We start from the raw sequence: 22,023 nt of genomic DNA on the forward strand, positions 1-22,023 counted from the left end.
GGTAGTAAAGAATAAGTTACTTACCTTCAGTAACGCCTTATCTAGTCTGTGATTTTCTCTTCCTACGGTTCCCCTTCCGGTCTGGTTTACAGGTGATTGCTTAGGAAATGGAAGCCCAAACGTAAGGGCCATTATAGAGATTGTCAGCCCAGACGGAGGATAAGTAGTTTATTCTAATGAGGGGATAGAAATCCAGACTTTTTGATTGGCCCGGAGGTAGAGTAACAGATAGGGAACATGCACATAATTTATCCTAATGAGAGTATAGAAATCCACAATTTTGATTTGCCCCGGAGGGAGAGGACCAGATAGGGAACTTGCACGCAGCTTATGCATACTAATGAATGAGGAGATAGAAATCCAGACTTTTTGACGGGCCCGGGAGGTAGAGTAACAGATAGGGAATATGCATATAGTTTATACTAATGAGAGGCTAGAAATCCAGATTTCTGATTGGCCCCAGAGGGAGAGGACCAGATAGGGAACTTGTAAGAAGCTAATGCATACCGATTCGTGATTGGGTAACTCAAAAGTATATAAAGGGTTGAGTGGAGACTATGGCTCAACATTTACCTAGACGGATGCTGGATGAGTAGCAGTCAGGAGGTCTCCATGGACATGTTGTTTGGACTGACAGCATGGTATGTGAACAGGAGGAGGGAACTGTTTGTGGAGCAATTGTGGAGCACTTACTGGAATTTATGGTGGAGGGAAACAGAAGGGAGAGTGGTAGTTTAGATGGGTTTATTTAAAAAAATAGGTACAGTTGGAGAAGAGGCAAGGAGAAGGATACCTTTAACACAGGCATGGAGAAGGGCTTGAGGAAACTGTCGAATTGATTATTAATTTTGTCCAAAGTAAATGGACCATTTTGGCATGTATATTTATCGAATAAGATGAATAGACAGTGGTTGGATGGAATAAGTAACCAACTGGGTCTGAAGTGGTGTCTGTTATTATAGAGATCAATGAGGACAGGATATGAAACATGTATGTGAATTGTGCTGCACCTTGATAAACACAACAGAGGAATTAACAGAGTCTTCTGACTGAATTGTGATACTGAGGTAATAATTACCTGTTTTTTGCTCACGTTAGAGATGGAACGTTTGATTCTTTAAAGGGAGGAGGTGCAGTATTCCAAAATCTACAGATGGTAGGTTTTCTAACCATTACAGGGTGGTATACAGGAGGTTTTCTAAACATTACAAGGTGGTATACAAGCATTGAGGGTGTGGCTGAAAAGGAGAAAGTACATCCATATTTAGAGATGTTGATCATGCATAAATAGGGGAATATCAAGATAAAATAATTTTAAAAAAACTGTTCTGCAATTTGTTGTATTAATGGGAATGATGTTATATATTTGTAAATATGTAAATTATAAAGCCAACTTCATATGATTGATACATATGTTTTGATTTACAGCCCTGATGATGTCCGTAGGGACGAAACACGTTTGCTGGGCCGCGTTGACTGCTTTTGATGAAAAGCATTGATTGAATTAAAAAATTAGATCCATTAAAAACACAAGACTCCCAAGTGATTATTTTTTAATGGACTGATGATAATTAAGGAATGAACAGTATTATGCTTTGAATTTTGGAAAGACAAATCAAGGATGGACTTTTACACGCTCTTTTTCTTCCAAAATTGGTTTTTTTGCAAGAAAGTGGCTCTGGGCCAGTGTGACTACTTAAATTTGAGCATGAGAGTATGCTGAAGAAATTGTCCTGATATTTTACACCAGTGCACCCTTGTTCTTAGCCCACACAGCCAGTTGCAGAATTTTGGTTCATATAAGCCCTCCCCGACGCGCTGATGTCAGTTTCTTCTGCGCTTGCTTTACGAACTAAAACGTGGACTCACGTACAAAAACTGCAATGGAAACCGTGTGCCCAAAAAGAATCCTCTCTTTGAAAGACCCTTATAATAATTATTATTGGATGTTTAGTTTCACTTTTTAATGTCTTTTTTTTTAACCAATGAAAGGCACGAGGGTGCATAGAAGAGATCAGGAAGAAAAGGAGAATAAGTTTGCAGAGTGGAGAGGATGGGTGGGTTGGTACGGAATCTGAGGCTAGATCTAGTCTCTACCAGATAAGGGGTTACTGAAGGTAAGTAACTTATTCATCTGATAAAGACATCTAGCCGCACATTCCTTACCTTTGAATGAGATACCCAAGCAATACCATCCCGGAGGAGGGTCTGCAAACCGATTCCTAGAAAGATCCCTGACTAGGCTATCCGGTCTGCATAAGAAAAGGAGGGAGAGACCGCTCGCCAGGAAGGGAGGGTGAGGAAGAAAACATCCCACCAGAAAACTCAGGGATAGCCCCATCCGCAGCTTGCAAAAACATGGGAAAAACATCATGGCAGAAGAATAAGACAAGTGGGAAAAATACGCCATATAAACCTAGCTCTACCACACCCCCCGGAACGTCAATCGGCCCAAGAAACCGAGGCAGAAGGCTAAGGACAATAGCTAACTGGGCCAAAGCTCCTAGCGCACCCATCGCGTCCGAGGCCACGCCCCTTTTTACACCTCTCTGCAACGCAACTCTGTGGCGCTTACTGGAGGTACCTGGTGGGCTAGTTGGCCCCCAGGGACCCTCAGGATTCAAGGGGACTTAATCCCCCAACTTAAAACACGCCACAGGACGTGTTTGCACACATGTGACATCAGGCCCCGCCCCCTATCTTCACCACTGTGTAAAATCACCCCGTGGCACGTTTTAAGTTGGGGGATTAAGTCCCCTTCAATCCCGAGGCCATTTTCGGCCCCGGGGACCCCATCCCCCGGGGCATGGGCAATATATATTTAAAAAAAATTATATATATTTGGAGGGGGCAGCATGGCCCCCCCTCATCAGGCCATTTATGGCCCCGGGGGCCCCATCTCCCGGGCTGGCATTTCCTTTTTTTTTATGGGCGGGGGGGCCATGGGCCCCCCTCCTGGGCCACTTCTAGGCCTGGGGACTCCATCCCCCGGGGCTTGGCCACTCCGTTGGGGACCGTGGGGGGAGCGGCAATGCCCCCACTGGCTCCCCACCTCCTGCGGGAGCCAGCATTGCTTTTCCACACGGGGTGCTGCTAACATGCAGCTCCCCTTGTGGAAAAGCAATCTGCTTTGGATTTTGGAAGCGAGAGCAGGAAACCTGCTCTCGCTTTCAAAATCCAAAGCAGTGTTTGCTATGATGAGGCGGGAGCCATGGCTCCCACCCTGCCATAGCAAACAGCAGTGTCCCGGGGGTGGGCACACCGGGACACTGCAGGAGCCGGCCCTGGAGGTGGCGGTCCCCAGGGCCATGAAGGGCTCTAGAAGGGGGGCCGCGCAGTGGTCCCCGGGGCAGCGTGGGGGGATTGGGACTCCCCCACACATTTTGTTTATCAGCCCTGTGGAGGTGGAGGTCCCTGGGGCTGCCGGGGGGGCCACGTGCCCACCCGCGGTTGTTTATTTATGCCCCGGGGAGGTGGCGGTCCCCAGGGCAGCGTGGGGGGGGCTGGGACCCCCCCCACGCATTTTTTCACAGCCCTGGGGATTTGGCGGTGCCGGGGCCCCTGTTATTATTAATTTGGCAATGCCCCCAGGACCTGGCCCACCTGGGGGCCTCATTTAAATAAAGTGTGGGAGCCCGCGATTCATTTTTTTTTTTTATAATTTAGGCAGGATTTGCGACCCCAACGCGAATTCCACCAAACTTATTTTAAAAAAATGTTTTTTTGTGGCCCTGGGGGCCTTGTGGGACCCCCTGAGCAGGCCTAGGGGGTCAGGGTGTTTCTACACTGCCCCCTTTTCTTGTTTTTTTATGTTTTTTCTACTGTTTTCTTGTGAATCGGTTCTACCGAGTCATAAGATGGCTGCCAACAGTTCCTGGTTTGGAGTGTTGGAAGCCAATCAGAGTGAATCTCATGCTCGGGAGGGTTCGCGAACCCACCGCTGCCCCAGATATCGAAACTTATTCTTTTTCTAATTTTTCAGGGAACTACTGAATGGATTTACACCATTTAACAAAAACGACTCTTTCTGAACCAAGGGCTACCTTTTTGCCAAATTTGGTGTAATTCCGTTCAGCAGTTCGGGCAGTAGCTTAGTCTAAAGTTTACTATGGAAAATTACAAGGGGAAAACGTGTTTTGTGACCCACCTTTTTTCTCGGCCCCCACTTGGCGAATCACCCCGAAACTTTCAAGATCGGAGCTGATCACTAGTTTTGAAAATTTCGCAAAGATTTGTCAACCCGTGGCAAAGTTATTGGGAAAACAAAAAACACTTTTCCTATCGAAACTAGGTCCTAACTATAACTACCTACTGGCGGCCGCCAGTAGGTAATATATATATAGATATATTATCTACTGGCGGTCGCCAGTAGGTAGTTATAGTTAGGACCGTGTTTCCATAGGAAATCTCAAAATTCTATTTTGAATAACTTTGGCGCCGGTTGACGAATCCTCGCGAAATTTTCAAAACTAATGGGGCGCTCCGCTCAGCTCCTACCCTGAAAGTCTCGGGGTGATTCGTCAAGCGGGGGCCGAGAAAAAGGGGGGGTCCCAAAACACGTTTTCCCTATGCATTTTTCCATAGGACCTTTAGACACAGCTACAGCCCGAACGGCTGAACAGAGTTACTTGAAATTTGGCAGAGAGGTAGCCATAAGGTCAAGGAAGTGCCTTTTGCAGGTCTGGTGTAAATCTGTTCAGTATTTCCTGAGAAAATAGCATTTAAAAGCATATCAATATCTATACGCGCGCACCGTGCGCGCACTGTGCGCGCACCCTGCCGTGCGCGAGCGCAATTCTGATTGGTTGTTAGATGTCGGTAAACATTCAAATCGGTCGAAACCAGGAAGTGTTGGCCGCCATTTTGTCTCTCGCAGTCTGAGGGGGTGGAAAAAAAAGGTGGAGAACTTGAAAAGGGGGCAGAGTGGACAGTTCCTGACCCCCTAGCCTTGGTCAGGGGGTCACAGAAGCACCCCCAAGGGAGAAAAAAAACATATTTTTTTTTTTTAAATCGCGAGGTGCGCGCACTGAGCGCGCACGGCACGGACTGCGACCCGTGGGTGCTCGGTGCGCGAAGCGCACCCAGAGCGCGCACGGTGCGCGCACCTCGCCATTTTAAAAAAATAATAATAATTCACGGTGCGCGCACAGTGAAAAACCTGAAAAAAAAAAAAATAATAAATAAATAACTTAGCATTTAAAAAAACGTACAAATTCACTGAAAAAACCATAGGTTTCACACACGTTATAGTTACGAATTGGCATTTAAAAAACCTTGCAAATTCACTTAAAAAACCATAGGTTTCACACATGTTATAGTTAGCTGGACATTTCACTCGTAAAAAAACAATGAAATTCCCCCGTTATAGTTAGTGCAGGCAACTATAACTCACGCGACCGCAATCCTCTGCTGATGACGTCAGATATTACATCACTGATGACATATGTGTCTTTATGAAAAATAAATATTTGTAATATATGTATAGCTAAAGATTAATGGAAGAAGACATGGGTAAATAAGTGTCTAAATACAGTGATGTAATATCTGACGTCATCAGCAGAGGATTGCGGTCGCGTGAGTTATAGTTGCCGGCACTAACTATAACGGGGGAATTTCATTGGTTTTTTACGAGTGAAATGTCCAGCTAACTATAACATGTGTGAAACCTATGGTTTTTTAAGTGAATATATATATACACACACATTTAGAGTTTATACTGTACAATAAAAGGTATATACACAAACAACCACAACAGCGAACATGGGCCAAAGGTGAGACAACGGCGAGCTGGAAACCAGCCACATGGCCCAGTCTAAAGGGAGCGGGTGGGGTAGAATTCACACCCCCCAGAAAACCAAATGAACAGACAGAAACAGCACTACCAACTGACGGATACGATTAGTCAGTCGAGAGACAAGTGAAAAGAAAGCCATAGAGGAGAAACAACCATGCTAGAATAGAGAAAGAAAGACCACAAGGGAGGACTAGTTGAACAGGGCCAACACAGTGGAGGCTTCTTCAGATAATTAGTCCTCAGTGCAAATGAAAATAGTATGGGAAGACCAATGCCATAGATGAGGTACAACCATTGGACAAGTGTAAAGAACGGAAGAAACAGATGGCGAGGCAGTACCCACAGCCTAACAAGCATTAAGGCCAGAAGCAAAAGAAAGTCATCATGTGCACGGGACAACCTGTTCCCAGCTAACAAGCCAGGGAACAACATGATGGATGATCCTGACATCACACAAGATTGTACTTGGTATGACTATAAGTACAAGGGAAACAAACTCCCAAAGGGTTAGAACTGTGACCACACTCGCAAGGAGTAGAGGAAACTCCCCAGAAAGAATCCTAAGGGATCACAGACCACTGTCCTGGCCAGCCCAGAGTGGACGGGTAAGAAACCCATGTCCAAAAAGAACGGAATATGAAAAATAGCCAGAAACCCACAAAAAGGGTAGAAAGGCACATCTAAAACACAGTCAGACCGGTAACCAAACGGGGTTGGTATCAGAGGTGTCATGGAAATGTTTACAATCACAAAGCGAATGCAACCGCAGCTTTGCGCAAGGCAGAAGCAGAGGAAAAACAAGCCATGCAGAGGCATAGAAGAGGTAGGGCGGCCGAGTAGGCCACCCATGCCAAGATACAGACAAGGCAGGGCCATAAGGACCCTGAGAGAAAAATGAAAGTGGTTAGAAGCCCATCAAGCCTGTGTATAAAGAGAACTAGCACAAAACGTTCTAACGCCTGAAGAAAGGAAGAAGGAACATCACGTAGGGCAGGACCAGCCAATGTACCTTAGCCAGGAACCATGCCCCTTCCCTTACGTCACTCAACAACAGGGGGGGGGGCATTGGGCAAGAAAGACCCCTGAGCACCATCTTCCGACTTGCACCGGTGCACCAAAGCACAGCATGTGGAGTCCTGTATAAGGGTTACTATGGAGTCAGAAACATATGGAGGAATACCTGCAAGGCATACAGACAAAGTACCCTGTATGACAGGGACAGGGAACAAGGCAACTGCATCCACACAATACCAGCAAAACACCCAATCAGAACATGGGTAGAAAGCAAAGAACACTGTGCAGCCACCAGTGTAGACACCAAACAGAGCCAGACATTAATATGCGTCCCAAAAATACAATCTGTCATCGACTAGGTAAGAATGTAAGAAAAGAAAATACCTGCCGGGGCAGCACAATGGACAGCATGCGGAGGTGGCGAGTGAAAAGAAGAATTTAACTGGCACTACCCTATAACAGCCCACACATACGGGAAGGCAGTAGACCATTCCCAGCCCGATTGAGTATGGTGGGGAGAAGTGGATGGTATGGCAATCAAGTATCAAGAGTTCGCTCCACTCCGACTATCCCAAAAACAGCATAAAGCAGAGTCAGCTAGACAGCCAAACAGATATTGACCATCAAAAGGCATGTACACCAAGGCGGACTGAACAGATTCAGAGAAGCCAGAGGTACGTAGCCAGGCACACCGGCAAATAGGTACCAAAAGGGCCATGGTACGTCCGACAGTATCTGTGGTATCTATGCCACAAAGAATCAGTAATGTAGCTTCCTGATGGCCATCCTGGATCAGCTGAGTAAGAGTGTCCAGAGAGTCATCAGGGACGGAGGGGAGAAGGAACGAGACTGAATCCCACAACACATGGGACAAATGACCCAAAACACAAGCCGTATTAAGTGACCGCAAAGCGGAGGTGGTAGCAGAAAAGAATTATCGACCAAAAGCATCCAGACCTTTAGACTTCCTGTCTGGAGGGACGTCAGGCATGGTGTCCATGCTGGGGGAGTCTGTAGCAGCTTGAAACACAAAGCTGTGTGGAGTAGGCTGACAGAAAAGGCAGAGAGGGTCTCCAGGGGCAGGATTGTGCCTATGAGTTATAGAACGCTCAACGGAGGCCCTTGAAACGGGTTAGCCCAAGTGCTCAACAGAATGTCAAAGAGGTTTCACTGAAGGGAAGCGCAGGCTCAGTTGTCACCTGGCCCTGCTGAAGCACCCCAAGTAGGGGATCAATGGCCACTTCCACAAAAGGAAGTTGTAGCCCCAGAAATATATCAACTCTTTGCAGAAGCTGAGCAAAAGGCAAGCTAGCCGGCGAGGAGGAGAAAACAGGCTAGAGAAGAATCAAGGCTACTAGCATCACCAAGGACAGAAAGCCAAGGACACTCCAGGCTCAATCATGTGATCACCCCAATCACCAAAATACCTGTGTGCCAAAGAGTAAATAGCAGGGGGCTCCTCCGAAGGCAGAGGAAGGTAGCCCAAAGAGGACTGTGCCACTGGCGCCGATTCCGATCAGCGTTGAGAAGGCAACACTTCGGTGTCGGGGAGGGGAGACAAAGTAAGGGCGATCGGTGCCGTCGACACTAAAGTCGCGCCGGTGGATCCAACACTGGCGTCACAGGTGGGAACCCTGAAGGGCTGTGCACCGGAGCCAAGACTGAGTCGATCATGGATTCGGAGGACCCCACTGACACCGAGGGAGGTCCCACTGGTTTGGAGGCAGTCGAGGCCTCACAGACTTCCTTGGGGCCGAGAAGCACACCAGAGGGAGGCTGAGAGCCACAAATGGCACAAAGGGATAGATGGTATTCGCTCTTCTGAGTGATAGTAGCCTGGGTGCTGGGAAAACCTGGAAGTCATGCGACAGACACACACTCTGACTTTGGAGGAATAGGAGGTGAGTCAGGGACGACGCGTGTACGCAGTAAAGTTGGGGAAGGAAGCGGCGCTGACTGCTTATGGAGTGACTTACCGGGCGACATCGAGAACGAAAGACTTCAGGGGCGGACCCTCGAGCAGTCCACGGAGGAAAGAGAGGACCGCGACCAACAAGGGGCCGTCGACCACCATGCTGCTAACAGCATTAGGTGGTGCTCTTGCAAGGCTGATGACCAAAGCTGAAGACACGAGCCGCACCTTTCGGAGTCAGGGTGCACGCCTAGACTCCACATGCAAATAGGATGAGGGGTCAACATCGTAGTCCCCAGGACCTTGAAGATAACCAGAAAAAAAGCACACAGTTTCGTCGTGGGAGGCCAAAAATGGCCAGAGGCACCATTCTTCGGATCCAAGTGGAAGTGTGGAAAGAAAGAACCTGACATCAGCGCGTCAGGGGAGGGACTATATGGGCTCCGACGATGGCACATTCGGTAGTCAATGTTGTTACAGAGTCGCCCCACCCCTCCGCTGATGCGCAGAGGAAATGCTGTAGAAACATTTCTGGATCCAGTCTGGCGCCTGGGGATAATACAAAAGTAAAGAAACTGCGGTTAGATGTCTCTATCAGATACACTCTTAAATTAGTTTTTCACTACTGCAAGGCCTTCCTCTCCAATAGGACAACATTGGAGCTACCTTATTTCATTGAATAAGCTGTCATTTCCAAATGGTAACAGGTAATTAGATCATGTTTGCTGTCTTTGGAATTGGAATAAATACTCCTAACTTATGGTAAAGTTTGATTTTACCATGTAATTTTGAAAATGGTACTTTTAGAAAGCTGTCATTTTCATGCCTTAGCCATTTGGTGCCTGCAGCCTGTCTAAGGATAACATGACTAGGTGTAGTTGACTTTGTGTATTCCTCCCAGACAGCAACACACAATAGGGAGCTTAGGGGTGCCTAGATGTACCATCAATAGCAGGATGAGAGGGAGGCGATAGGCACATCTCTTAAATTAGAATAGGGTCAAGGACTACATACCTTCTGTAGTTAGTCTGGAGCCAGGGCAAGGACGGCATGGCACTTGTGCGCTTCAAAGAAAAGCCTCTAGAAACTTCTCCCACTTCAAAGGCAAAACTAGGTATAAATAGTCAACCTCAGACACCAACACTTCAGTAAACCTCTGGACCTGTGGATACCCTGCAAGGAAGAAGGACTGCTGTACTGCCGAAAGAACTGCCACTATGCTGGCTGCTGTCCTGCTGCCCTCTTGCGTGGGTGAGAAGGACTAGACCTGCGTCTGTTGAACCCAGGACCCTAAAGTGACTCCAAGGGCTAGTTCGCTGACCTCCTGGTTTGAGCCTCAGGGACAAAAGGTTCCACCAACCTCGACCCCAGCACGTGGACTCTGCCATCTTGAAGTGTACCACAGTCCTGGAATCTTGGCAGTTGACATAAGGTGTTCTGCCAGCCTCTGTGGATCCAGCAAAACCGAGACATCTTCTCTGCTGCGTGGCGCAACCCCGAGCAGAACTGACACATCGCCATCGTACAGACCACAAACACAAGCCTCAATGAACCACCGCTGCCCAACGCATTGACAGTGCAGGTCCTCACATCGCTAGTCGATGGCAGCCTCGACGACACCGGACTTCGCATCGCAGCCTCGCAGCTCTTTGGAACCGACACATCGTCCAGACGTGCGATGTATCCTCGACGTCAGCCTTTGCATCACAAGCCTGTGCCAACAGGATACTCGACGATGATGGAGGACCTCACATCGCAGTCTCACCGCTTCTCTGAACCAACGCATCGCTTTAGCTGTGCAACCCATCTTTGATGTGGACCCTTGCAATGCTCTGTAAACGAGGATTTGAGGTACTTTGTCCAGCAGACCTAACTGGGACTGTGTGGCCGACCCAGGGTCCATCACTGATGGCCTGAACTTGTGACTTTGTCCCGGTCCAGCGCGACTAGATAACCAGTAATCGCTTTGAGATTTTTGGTGCTATTTTAACTTACATCTTTTAACCTGCATATCTCTGGTTCCACTATTGGATTTTAGTCGTTTGGTCTTGTTTTGTTTATTAGAAATAACTCTTATTTTTCTAACCTACTGTGTGATCCTTTTTGTGTGATGTGTTCACTTTGTTACTGTTTGAACTGTTGCACATATACTTTACATATTGCCTCTAAGTTAAGCCTGTCTATTCTATTCCAATCTACCAGAAGGTTGAGCACAGGTTAATTTGGGTTAGCTTGTGCCTTACCTTGACTAGGATTGTGGTTGCTGCTTGACCAGGGCTCACATCCCAGTCATCAAACAACCCAATTTCTTACAGTACTGATATAGTGTATAGTTAAAAATACAATATATTGTTTACCTCTTCTCCAGTCCCAACCATAATATCGGTAGGGATAGCATAAATCTTATTGTGCATTTCAACACTTCTTCTTTTGCCACTACGAATCTTGACAAGTAAAACTCTAAAATTTGTTCCTCCAAGGTCAAGAGCAAGAAAGTCTCCATTTTCTGCAAAACACAAAGTAAACATTTAAACAAAATATAATTAAAGAACAAAATAGTTGTTTCTTTACAAAATGTATGTCGTTTTTTTTCCACCATTCATGCTATCAGATGCATTTTATGCAGACACTGTTCCAAATTTTAGTGGTAAAATTTGCTCTATTTTCATTTGTCATGAAAGCACTTAAAACAGCAAGTAAGCATGAAAATGATATTCTAACTTCTATGTTAGTACATTGGTACTGAGTAACAAGAACAGCACAGCACTGTTTTACTGTTTTTAGTGATAGTATTGGCTAGTTGTCTTCTAGGTTAGCAGGCTAAAAAAATACATCATTATACATAGGCTTGGTCCTTTGCCATTGCACTGATAGGTACCGAAAGAATTGGTTTTGAAAAGGTAATGTCCTTCTTAATGACTTTGTGAGCATGCATAATAAAAGTCTCTGGTATTTGAACCTTTTTTATTTAGTCTTAGCAAGCAAGGCAATCACATGTTCATGCTGAGGACCACTGTTATGAAATGAAACCCAGAAAAGGTCCCTGAGGTTAGGTGGGGAGCGCCATGCATAACAGATTTTAAAATCCATCCCGCTTTCCTGCTGATACTTGAAGACAAAGGCTGTGCACAAGGTGTCATGAGATAGATAGGTAATGTGGCAGAACCAGTCTAAGAACTGTGCCAGGGGCCGTAGAGTAGCCATTGCGTTACTGCACAGGCCTGTACAGGAGGGTGGTCTACCGGCCCCGAATTTTGAAACTTACTACATAGCAGCCCAACTACAATGGATCGTGCACAGTAAAGCCCAAGAACAATGACAGAGGGAGGCTCCCGGACGGAATAGAGTCTCCCTGAATGACCTGTTGAGGGTGTTCCTCAGGGTGAATAGATCCACCAGGGCGGATCCTCAAGAACTCAGGGTACAAATCAAATGCTGGAACCGCGGTCGGCAGAGGATGGGGATGCGAACTCCATACTCTCCAGACTTCCCCCCTAGACATGCTGAGGGCTCTCCCACACAGAGGAAACTGGCGGGACCTGGAGGCGTGGGTGGAGGCAGGAGTGACAAAGGTAGAAGACCTATACAGGGACTCAGAGATGTTGCCATTTGAGACGTTCCAAGAGGAGTTTGGACTACCGCAGGGACACTTTCTGCTGCATAGGGCACTAACGACAGCCATTCGTAGGCACTGGCGGATAGGGACCACAGAACCCCCATCGCAACAAACTTGCTACTATATGGCCCTATCGGCAGGTACCATCAAAGCGGTGTCCTGTCTATATAGAGCACTATGAGTGGATGTACTTCGGCCACTAGAGAGGCTACGCCTCCAGTGGGAGGGAGACCTGAGCACACCTATCTCGACCAAAGACTGGGACAACATACTAGCTAGGACACCGAAAGTGTCCAGAAACGCACGCTTCAAATTGATCAACTATTATGTCCTACATAGAGCATATTTAACCCCCAAAGCATAAGCAGATACTTCTAGGTGGAGGACTCGGCATGCCCACGCTGCGGTACGCTCCAGGCCCACATACTACATGTGTTCTGGGACTGCCCCCAACTACAGGAATTTTGGGAACAAGTAGTACAAACAGTGAGCGAGGTCATAGATAAAGAACTAACCTGCCTGCCGACCCACTGTCTCTTGGGCTGGTTCCCCCACTCCGCCAAAGCTAGTTTCTAATAAATTCCAGGATTTGGCGTATATCTTGGTGAAGCGAGAGATAACCAGGAATTATAAGATGAAGGGAGGGCCTAGGATAACAACTTGGCCCAGGGAACTCCGGAAATGGGCGGGTTGTGAGGGGCGAATACTGATGCGAGAGGCCAAATGAATGCTACGGCGCATGTAAATAGCTAGAGCTTGGGAGTTATTAATACACACCCAAGAATACCCAGAACTAGAACCCTCAGAACAAGACGGGGCGACCACATGAGGAAAACATCCATGACATAGCCACACCAAAATAAACAATATATGCACAATTGTCAATTGACACGACGCTACTGACTTTTCTACCTCGATAGCACTAGCCTCCCCTGCGCGCATAGCTAGACAACCGATAAACACAGATATAACACCTTGTATGAGATCTAATGAAGAGTTGACTCGGGATGGGATGGGGGGGGGGGGAGTTAGATACTGTTCTAGTTCCTGTACCACTTGGAAACTTAGCTTGAGTGCATAACAATTGTTAAGAATGTGGAAAAGACAACATCAAGTAGCACAAGCTGATTTACTGCAATGTAATTAATTGTTATGTTTGAGAAAACCAATAAAATCTGTTTAAAAAAACAAACTGTGCCAGGGGAATACACAAACCTTGTCTACAAATATGGTAAAAGAAGCGGATTGACAACCCAAGGCAATGTTGGAGACGTTTTCACTAATCAGTGTAGACAACACCTCTCAGGTGTTGGTGAATCTTCTGAGATCCAGAGCTGGTGTCCTTGACAGCCAGTTTCCCAATCAAATGAAGGTGCATCACCTGAGAAGTCTGAAACTTTCTGTTGGAGGTGATGAGGATCTGCCTTGGATGAGGAGCCTGAATTGCTGCTGGGAGGGGGGTACTGGAAGAGTATGTGCTAAGACCACACCTTTGCCCGAGAACCGCTGCAATTTGTGAAGCTCTGCACTTCTTGGGCGCCGAAAAAAACCATATGAAGCCTGCAGCTGCCTGATAGGCCAGTCTCTCACCTGGGCCTGTTTTATCTTATGCTATGGGCTGAAGCTTCTCTTTTCTTCAAACCCAAAATGGCAATCACATGCCTCAAGGGCTTACAGCTGTCTTAAGGCGACTCTGCCGCTAGTCCACTTTAGGTTTTCGTTCTCTTTACTTTTCCATTTCCATCATGGCTGTTCCTCTCTTTGCTCCTTCTTGACTTTCCCTATCCATTATGTTTCCAGTCATGCACACTTTGATGTAATTTCCTTTTGTTATGTTATGTGAATTTGGAAAGAGTGTCTAATAACCTGTGAGGGTATACACGTGCTGAAACTTGCTGTCCTTTTACTATCATAAGTCTTCAGACTGCTTGGAGGGTGTGTCACAACAAAGCTGTGCTCCTTTGCTTGCTTTCACGCTACCTCCTCTTGTTGATCCTGACTCGAGGCTCCTGAAGAATTCTGCTATCGGATTGTGGATTCCTGTTTTTCTTCAATCCTTTAAAGTCTTCCTCCAGCAAGGAGTTTTTTTTTATGCCTTTGGATTTTAATTCTTGAGAACGTGGCAGCTTCTTGAGGGCACTTGCCTACCACATATTCCAGAGTGTGGTAACATCGTGGCTTCAGGACATTGTCACCTTTACATCGAGCAGCGGAAGACCAGGACCGGATCACAAGTAAGCATCCAGGTTCTGATGCAAAAACATTTCTGACTGTTTTCGGCATGGATCCTGGTGTAAACTTGGCTGCTGTCAACAAACCCTGGAACCAGTTAAGGACAGGGAATGCTGGCCTTTGCCAAGCAATCCATTCAAGGTCTTGAGACCTTCCTGCCGTCTGTCCTTCAACTTCTAAGTATTCTGGAGATCCCTTGAGATTAAAAGAGTTCTTGGATGGGCTGGTAGTTTATTTTGCCTGTTAACCAGGACACTTTTCATCTGGCAGATCTAAAGTGGGGAATCTGATTGGTTCCTTTATTGGTGCAGCTTAGGCTTGGGCAAGGTTCTGAGTTGTCACTAAAAACTCTTGTCTGAATAATACCAATTTCTTGCCAAGAAGTTGTTTGTGAGACCCGAGCATGAAGCTTCTGCACAGGACACCTTGTTTGGGCTATCCCAGGTAAATTCCAATGTAATGGCCGTATTGGCCTATTGTGCACAATTTTGGGAGCTTGCTGCTGAAACCACCTACTTAAAATTTACTTAGATGATCTTATTCTGAAGATGGTTAAAAGAGGTAAAGGGTGAGTTGGCATGACATTTCTCATTTGTTGAACTCCTGGATCAAGTTCTCCAGATTGAACACAGACTTAAAGATAGGAGAATGCAAAAATAGAGAAAACACAGTATCACTTTTATTTCTCCAGCACGAGGTATTAGATATACTAAGCAAACTACTGAGCCTACTAATCCTTCACCTGATGCGCCTGACAAACCAATACAGCTTGGGGTCGCTAGAGGCCTATGTCTAATGCCGAAAGGAATCGAAGTGTTAATGGAGGCTTGTGTCTCTGTTGTGCAAGCCCAGTTCACCTGCTGCAAGACTGTACTGTTCAACCTTCCAGGCCACAGAGGAAATGTCAGGATCTGTCCTTCGAACAAGAGAATGGAGCCGACAATTCTACTATGCCTAAAGTTTTCAGCTCCTTCGGTGGGTCCAGTTCAGGCTAGTTTGTATTAGGGTTCAAGCTTTAATCCCATCCTGGCCAGTCTGTCTGTTTTCTGTCCTGCCAGATTCTGGTGCATCCAGCAAATGCATGAACTAGAGTTGTGCCCAGAGACTCCAAATTTCAACCAGGAAGAAGTCATCTCCTAATTATGTATAAAAAAGTGACGGATCTCCTTTGACTTCGGGTCTTGTGACCTCCATCTTACTTCTGTTCTTAATGTCTTTAGCCAAAGATTAGAAGATGGTTGATTTTCTGTTTGTTCAAAAACTTTTATACATACATATGCAACAGAAAAAAACAACACCAACTGTAAGAGGCATGCTGTCGAGGACATACTGAGTAGTAACGAAACCCCCTCCCTTGAGCCCGAGCTGGACTGTGAATTCCAACACACCCTTGCATAGTGTGGTGCCACTTCTCGCGTCTTCCCCACCCCCAGTGCTCCACTCATTCTCCCCTGTCTCGCTGCCTTTCAGCTCCCCTTGGCTCATCTTACATGACCTCTCTTGCTGTTGTTCAGGGGCCCCATAGCTTGTCAAAGTTATGTGGGCATCCTCTTGCTTGGTATAACAACTTTATTTTCTCGTTCACTACTCCATGTTGTCCTCCCATTCTCGTATGGTCGTAAGCGTCTTCGCCCTCCAATATTTGACCAAGTCTCTTAATGCCACAATCAGAGCTACGGTACTAAAAAGAAGACATAGCAGTCAAGGGATATCCCTCCCCTTATACACAGGGACACCAATTGTGGGGGAAGCGTCACTTTTAGGTCTAGCACCTCTGCAATTCTGTCCCCCACCTGCTCCCAATACTCCCTGGCTTGTGGATGAGAGTGCCCCTACTATGGAAACCCCGCAGGCATTGGTCAGTTGCAATCTTCCCCATTCAAAATAACCGGGTCCTGGTGTAATATGCCCTATGGTATAGTTTTAGTTGGACTAGGCGGGTATCGACATGCCATCTCCCAGTCATTGTCCTCAATTCTGTCTAAATATCCCTCCCAGTTCTCTCTCAAAGTATATATCAATGAAAGTGTTGCTAGAATATGAATTGGTTTAATTAGATGCAGCGGCTGGGAAATCAGGCAACAGAGTCGGGGTCTGAAGACTCTCAAAGCACATTGGCTTAAGGCGTCATTTTATAGATAACATGAAGCATCTTAACATGATTTATGCATTCCTTTGGAGACAGAATTTTGGGCCTAGTCATGGTGCCATAAATCTGGGTGTTTGATAAGAAGAGCAGGTGGGCCTCCACCTTGAATGGACACAATGCAGGGCCAGTGGGTTAGTGTCCAGATCTCCGGCAGGGGGACCGTGTCATCACTGTGTGTAATGCGTATGCTGTGTTCTGATTGGCTGTGTGTTCCTAACTTAGTGTGGCATCTGACTTTATGGTGTTTTTGGGAATGCGCGGCCCCCCGGCCAAACTTGTTTTATTGGACCAATCTCCTGAGACCATTGTGGTGTTTCTGCCTATCTGTCGGATCGATCTGAGTTTTCCTGTTTGTACATTTGTCTAAGCGTTTTGTGTCCCCACCCACCTGTGATATGTCAATCAGGTGCTTCAGGTCTGTCAATCAGTTGCTTCAGGCATAGGTCTTAGGGCCTGCCTAATCACATATTTCTGACTCAGGGTTGAAGGGGAGGTCACATCTGGAAAATTCAACAACGGAGATGCGAGTCCGTTATTATACCTACATATATCATGGTGTTCATCGACATCGTATTTTTCAATATGAACAAAAGACTGTTCTGAAGGAGAGTGGAGTAAATCAGAAATATTGCATAACTTGTCAGGGGGAAGCCTAACACCCTGTACTCTAGTGCGGATTCCTCCGCTACCTCCGCACTGAGTCTCACATTCCCCCAAGATATGTTTCAGTAGTTGGTAACATAGGAAATGACTTCCTGTTAATTCGTATTCTTTCTGTAATTCCAGGAAGGGAATTACTGCCCCATTTCACCAGACACCCCCTAGTTTAGAGATTTCAAGCAGGTGCCATCTCTTGTGGCCCTTTATCTTCCGTAGGTTACCTAAAAGATCCAAGTCCCACAAGGGGGTCTCCAGCATTAATTAGCCCTGCCTCCCCAGAGCACAGGTTGCTCGTTTCCGTGACTTCACAATAGCAGCTGTTGGTGGGGGATTATCCACCTCCAGCCATATAATCTCATAACGTAGCACTTTGGTTCCATTGCCCTTCTGTCTAATCAAAGAGAAGGCTCATGTTGCATCAAGACAGTCCTGTCGTTGACCACTAGCAATTGTGTAACCCAGTAGTAGAGACGGAGGTTCGGGAGAGGGATTCCCCTGTCTGTGGAGCGGCTGATCAGGGTTGACAGGGTGCACCCACGTCCCACCACAGAGATGGTTGCTTTTGATCTAATCATGTCTCCTGACTATGCCATGGTACTTGGAATCCCCTGGCATGTACGACACAATCTGTACGTCAATTGTGAGACCAGAGTTATATCTCTGACATCACAGTTATCCAGCGATATCTGTTACTAGGGTGGCATTAATTAACCTTCTGTATTGAAAGAATTTTCCAAAGACTGGTCTCAAGCCACTATTGATCATATTTTTTCCATTCCTATGGCTTAACGGGAATTTTCTTACATCTTTCATTAGTCTAGGTGTGTGTGTCTCCCTCCTCAAAGAGATTTTGATTCTGCCATCGATCCGTGCCCGGAGCCATAATCACATATAGTAAAATGTACTTTCTATCCAAGCACATGAAACACGTTCTGAAGGAATATTTAGACAAGAATCTTCAGAATGGTCTGATTGTGTGGCCTACATCACCTGCTGGAGCTCCACTTTTCTTCTGCCCTAAGAAGTCCGGAGATGAGACCTTACATTGATTATTTTGGGTTAAATAATAATCACCACTGAAGACTGTTACGTGCTTCCATGCATCAAAAACATACTTGAGTCTGTCCGTGGTGAAAATATTTCACAAAGTTAGATCTCTGTGGAGCTTACCATCTACTCCAGATTAAGAAAGCTGATGAGTGGATTTATATTTCGCACCAATCACAAAAACCATTACTCCAAATAGATAGCTTTTTTTCCTGTGGTAAGGACGAACTTTACGAACTGTGAGGTCAGGCGAGGCGTATTCTCAGACAGACAAGTTATTACAGTTTGTCGACATGTTCTCACCCCTAATTTGTTAAAGATGGATTTTAATAAGGCTTTCCTCTCTTCTAACAGCTGAGGGCAAGTGGTTACTATATGCATGAATAATTCTTTATAAAAAAAAAAAACATAACCTGGGGCGTGACTTGGAGTGTCAAGATGGCGGTCGCACTCTAAGAGTGCTCCGGGCCCCTCCATCATCCGCTCCAGAATCCACCACAATCAGCAATCAGTCACCCCGCTAACAGTCACAGTTTTTTACTTCCAATAACCGGCATAAGTTGTGGTAGGATGCAGGCGGCCAGTTATTGGAGGCAAAAAACGGTGAACTTGGGAGCAGCGGCCGGCCTTGTATCCAGATCCCCGGGCCACATTGCATTTAAGATGGCGGCACCCACTCCCTATGCTTAACTACCGTAGCCTACGCCTGGATGCTGGGACTGGTGAAGGAGATGCACCTGCAGCGGACCGGGGCCCCCCCTCCGGCGTGGCCAGCTGATGGGCTGAACGCCAAGTGACTTATCCGCTGTGGGCAAGGTGCGAAGTCGCAGCACAATCCGACTCCGCGCAACTGAATAGGAAGAGCTTCGGCCTACGCTGGGGCCTTCCCTCTCCCGGCTATGCCTCCGGAGCTGGGGAGCGAGCCGGGCTCACAGCGGCTGTCGGGATCGGCTGCTATTTCGGGCAGCGAGTTACCTGCAGACTGGGTCCCTCCATACGCTGAGATCCTGAGGCACGGAATGCTCTCGAGCTCCGTGTTGAGCGGCTGGGGCCTGCATGGGGTGCTGTACCGCTGACACCCTGCGGTTTTGAGGTCCCGCCGGCTTACGGAGGAGCATCCACTGCCCAAGCCTCTTGCGGCCTGGTGAGTGAGGGAACCGTGACGTGTGGGTAGGAAGAGCAATGCCCTGAGCACATCCCTCGGGCCGAGAATAACCGCAGCCGGGTCCCCAACAACCTGCAACCGGTCAGGCCGGCAGGGTGGGGGGGGGGGGTCTGAGTCGGTGGCGGATCAGGTGTCTCTATCTGGCAGCGGGAATCTGTGCGGAAGTTCCCCCCCCATCCCCTGATCATGGAATCTCCAGCACACCCTAAATTGTTCCTGTGGCCTAGAGGCCCACCGGCCAAAGGACAACCCTGCCTGTAGTCACTGCTACCCTTAGCCTGGGCGCCCTGCCTGCTTGAACAAGCCTCCTGGAGGTCCCCGCAGTCACTGGGGAGGTCGCAGGCGTGACCTGGACCCTGGACCTCAAATTCCTGGTGGGGAGTGATGTGCCGACCAGCTTCCCGGAACGGTCTGGGACTGCAGCGAACGAGCCTGACGGGCGAGTGCGATGGGGCTGAGGGTACGGCTGCCATTTCGGGCAGCGAGGGGCTCAAGGGCTTCGCCCCCCTCTGCCTGATCCAGTGGGCATAAGGCAGCCCAGTGAGACCTGTCGACCCGCCATCAAACAAGAAGCGCCCGGTCCCTAGACCTCTCGCGGCCTGGTGGGTGTGGGTGGGGACAATGTGCAGGGGGGATCGCCAACCGGCCCCTCTGAAGAACCAGGAACAGCAACACTTGGCTATCTGGCTGCAGAGACGTCAACTACGGAATCACGCAGTGGTGGGGCGAACCACGTGGGCCGTGGGAGAGCTGCCTGTCCTGCATCTACCTGTCGCTCGCGGTCACAGAGAGGCCAACCCCTGACTACCGGACCGGTTGTCTCCCCTGCCTCACCCATGGTTCACAACCTGAGGCACTTTCTCCTCCTCTGGTGGTACTGGGAACATCTGGAGGCGCTGGTCTTTGAGGGGGCGAACACTTACCCGCTGCTATGGGGAGGGACCGAGGCCCGAAGCCTCCCACAACACAAACCAAAATGGACCAATATACGATCACAGAGACTGGAGCGACGGGCGGATCCGTAGAAAAGAATGCCCCCACAGTCACCAACCTCAGCACCATCCTTCAAGCAATCAATGCCACGCAAACCTCGGTAGAGAACAAAATTGGTGAGGTCCGAGTCCGCAATGTGACGGCCCGGATAAAAGAAACTAAGTTCCGTATCTCCACACTAGAAGAAGACGTCTACCAGTTAAAAGACCAAGTCGCGTGTCTGCAGACCCACACTAAAGAACTGCATAAGCGAGCAGAAGATGCGAAAAACAGGTTGAGATGCAATAATCTCCATCTGGTAGGATTTCCAAAGGGCTCAGAGCAGGGGCAGATGAGCAGCTTCATTGAACACTGGGTACACTCATGGATGCCCAAAGACTCCCTCTACCCGTGGTTTGCGATCGAGTGGGCCCACCGCTCTCTGGCTCCAAAACCTCCGCCGGGAGTACCACAGACAGATAATTGCTCGGATCCTCAATTTAAAAGATAGAGACTCCATCCTCGCCGAAGCACGCAAGCAAAAATCCCTAACGTACCAGGGCCACCCAATAATGTTCTTCCCAGACTACACACGGGGGGTCCAAACTCAAAGATGATAATTTGTGGAGGTTAAACAAAAACTCAGTTCTTTGGACCTCCAACATAGGCTTTTTTTTGCAGCCCGCCTCCGAGTGGTGTTCCAGAGCAAAACACTCTTCTTTGTGTCCTGAGGCGGCCTGGACGTAGCTGACGGTGGAGCTCCCCCTGAAACTGAACGCCCTCGATCGATCCCCCAAGGCCCGAATCGAGGACGCCAGGGTGAGGTCACCTAAGCCAAGCAACAGACGCACACGCTCACGCAAGGGACGAAGAATGCGCCGGGCTAGTTCAGAATCGCCCTTGGGTCCTGGACTGCATCTAAAAACGCAGGAGCCTTTGAATGACTCCCACTACTCACGGCGAGCCGGTTCAACAGGCCATTTGGATCCTGGGGGCGCCTCGCCTCGAACCTCTCCAGTGGACTTGGCGGACTCAGACCTCTCTCAGACTCCAGCACTCCATGAATGCTAACTCTGCACAGTGGCTGACTGCCTGAAACATAAGACGTGGCTCATTCCCGATAGCTGTGTCTGCCGCAATTCCAGTTCTTCTGATTGCTGTGATAAAATATCCTTTATGTGAGGAATCTCCACACCCAAGTGTTTTAGTTTGGTATTTTGCATTGGTTGTTAGGGACGACAAATGCTTTCATTCCTGAAGTATAGGGTGGGGTGGGGGGGGGGGGGGTGGGGGAGTAAGGGAGGGGGGACCACTGTCCTGGTTTCTTGTTAAAACACCTTGTTTGCCACACTAGCACTCTTCTTCATCAATATGACACTAGCACACACAGCCCAAGTTGCAGAGATGCACTTGTAGCCCACAGCTTGCACGCAGAGCAGTGCACCTACACTTCGCTCACCTC

At 47.8% G+C, this 22,023-nt stretch overlaps 1 protein-coding gene across 3 annotated transcripts in view; it reads right to left on the minus strand.

Annotated features, from left to right (window-relative positions):
- The window catches only part of HK1 (hexokinase 1), a 1,728,681-nt gene that overhangs the window by 625,042 nt on the left and 1,081,616 nt on the right, over nt 1–22,023 (minus strand). For all 3 annotated transcript variants that reach the window (XM_085603586.1, XM_085603588.1, XM_085603587.1), the window contains one exon: nt 11,078–11,226. In XM_085603586.1, coding sequence (XP_085459712.1) covers nt 11,078–11,226 — 149 coding nt within the window. The remainder of the gene's footprint in view (nt 1–11,077; nt 11,227–22,023) is intronic.

Source organism: Triturus cristatus, chromosome 1_2 (genome assembly GCF_964204655.1).
Source record: "Triturus cristatus chromosome 1_2, aTriCri1.1, whole genome shotgun sequence".
Classification (NCBI taxonomy): Eukaryota; Metazoa; Chordata; class Amphibia; order Caudata; family Salamandridae; genus Triturus; species Triturus cristatus.